This window comes from Trichechus manatus, unplaced genomic scaffold, assembly GCF_000243295.1.
Source record: "Trichechus manatus latirostris isolate Lorelei unplaced genomic scaffold, TriManLat1.0 scaffold00128, whole genome shotgun sequence".
In the NCBI taxonomy this organism is placed as follows: Eukaryota; Metazoa; Chordata; class Mammalia; order Sirenia; family Trichechidae; genus Trichechus; species Trichechus manatus.
Window position 1 is genome coordinate 2,027,747 of NW_004444064.1, and position 2,053 is coordinate 2,029,799.

At 64.4% G+C, this 2,053-nt stretch overlaps 1 protein-coding gene across 1 annotated transcript in view; it reads right to left on the reverse strand.

Moving 5' to 3' along the window:
• The window catches only part of PCNT (pericentrin), a 126,854-nt gene that overhangs the window by 57,107 nt on the left and 67,694 nt on the right, over window positions 1-2,053 (reverse strand). The window contains exons 21-22 of the mRNA XM_023739100.1: window positions 937-2,006; window positions 93-402 (exon numbers count right to left, since the gene is read on the reverse strand). Coding sequence (XP_023594868.1) covers window positions 93-402; window positions 937-2,006 — 1,380 coding nt within the window. The remainder of the gene's footprint in view (window positions 1-92; window positions 403-936; window positions 2,007-2,053) is intronic.

The following is a 2,053-nucleotide window of genomic DNA, read 5'->3' on the forward strand; positions in this document are numbered from 1 at the left end:
CCTGCACCTCCCGGAGCCTCACAGCCGGGGGCTGGCTGCTGATGGTCCTTCACGAGGCTCTGCGGTGACGGGGAGAGCGACACGCGTCAGACGCAGAGCTGAGCCTGGCCGGGAGCCAGCGTGCAGTGAGGCGGGGATGGGGCTGTGCACAGCTGGGGCTGCCCAAGAGCCCGTGTGCAGTGAGGCGGGGATGGGGCTGTGCACAGCTGGGGCTGCCCAAGAGCCCGCGTGCAGTGAGGTGGGGATGGGGCTGTGCACAGCTGGGGCTGCCCTCGAGCCAGCGTGCAGTGAGGCGGGGATGGGGCTGTGCACAGCTGGGGCTGCCCCACAGACCATAACACCCACAGGATGTCCCTGCCCACACCGCCCACAGGATCCCCACACCACACCACCCACAGGGACCTGGAGGTCAGAGGGGTCAGCTGTGGCACTCCTCCACAGGCTGTGGCCATCACACCGCCTTTGTCCTAAGGGGACACAGGGCCGAGCACGTGGCACCAGTAAGGGGCTCTGGTCCTTGGCAGCCCCCATCCCTGCAGCAAGTGCCCGACACCAAGGACGTGGCGCCACCCGGGGGCAGGACGGCAGACAGCACTGGAGCGAGGGTAGCTCATGTCCCACTGAGGCATGAAAACCAGGGACACAGGCTTCTGCTCCCGAAGGAAACACACGTGCCTGAGAGGTCTAATCCTGGGCTGCGTGTGAGAAGACAGGCCCGTGACTGAGAACCAGAGGGGGCAGGGAAGTCTGGACACAGCGGTCACGGCAGCACTGCCCCTTCCCATCGTCCAGAGGACAACGTTCTCACCAGCTGACACCACTAAGCGCTGCGGCAGATTCAGCGGTACGGACAGCGAGACGGCCTCACCGCGCCATGCTGACTGGGGCTGCGCACCAGGCTCAGGGGCCAGGACGCCCACACTGCTCCACATTCACCGCCCACTCACAGCTACCCACTGACAACTGCTTCCCGTCACCATCGGTGACGGAGAAATGCCGTGAAAATTTTTGAAAAGTAGCAAAGTAAGAAAAAATCCCAACTTCCTAGGAGAACTCTGGCCCACCCCCACACCATGCCCAGGAAGGAGGAAGCCCACCTGAGGGTCCTGGCCGTGGGGCACGGTGTGCATCGGCCTGCTACCTCCGTCCTGGTCCGAACCGTTACTACACACAGTCTCGACGGCAGCCGTGCCACTGGGGACTCCGCTCCTGGCACCGGCCTGCCCACGGGCCTGGTGCCGACCCAGCTCCCGCTGGCACAGCAGGAACCGCTGGCTCATGGTCTGCAGCTGGCGGCCGAGATGCGCGCACTGAGCCCGCAGCGCCTGCAGCTCCGGGGGCTCCGCCACCTCAGCCCAGGGCTGCCGCTCCAGGGTGCGTCGGAACCCAGACACCGCCACCAGCATGGCCTCTAGCTCAGCAAGGCGGGCTGCTCTCTGCTTGCTCAGTGCACTGATTTCTAGATCTTTCTCTGAAATCAACGCTTCCTTTTCTCTCAGGGTATCCTCGAACTCCGCCAGGCGGGAGGCCAGCGCCTCCAGTGCGGACTCCTTGAGGGCCACGCTGCGCCTCAGCCCAGCCAGCTGGCGGGTGGCGGCTGCCTCAGCAGCCTGCAGGCTCTGCCCCAGTGCCTCCAGGGCCTGGTGGTGCCCCTGCTCCCGCTCCTCCAGCAGCCGGCACAGGGCCGCCTTGCCCACCAGCGCCGCCTCCAACTCGGCCTGCAGTGCCCACACGTGGGGCCCCGGTTCCGCCAGGTCCTTAGCCACCACCTCACGGGCACCCAGCAGCTCTCGCTCCAGCTCAGTCCGAAGGCTTTCTGCTGGACTGTCGCTGATTTCGGGGGTCACAGGTCCCCCGGGAGAGAGCTCCTTCTGCAGTTTCTCAATGACCTCGTGGAGCTGCTCAATCTCCTCCGCCTTCTCCTTCTGAAGCCGAGCTTGGTTCTCCTGCAGGTTTTCAATAATGGACTTCAACTCTTCCACTTCAGGGCTTCTGTCACACACAGCCTGAGGAGATAGCACATTTCACAGGCAAAATCAACACATCAATTCAG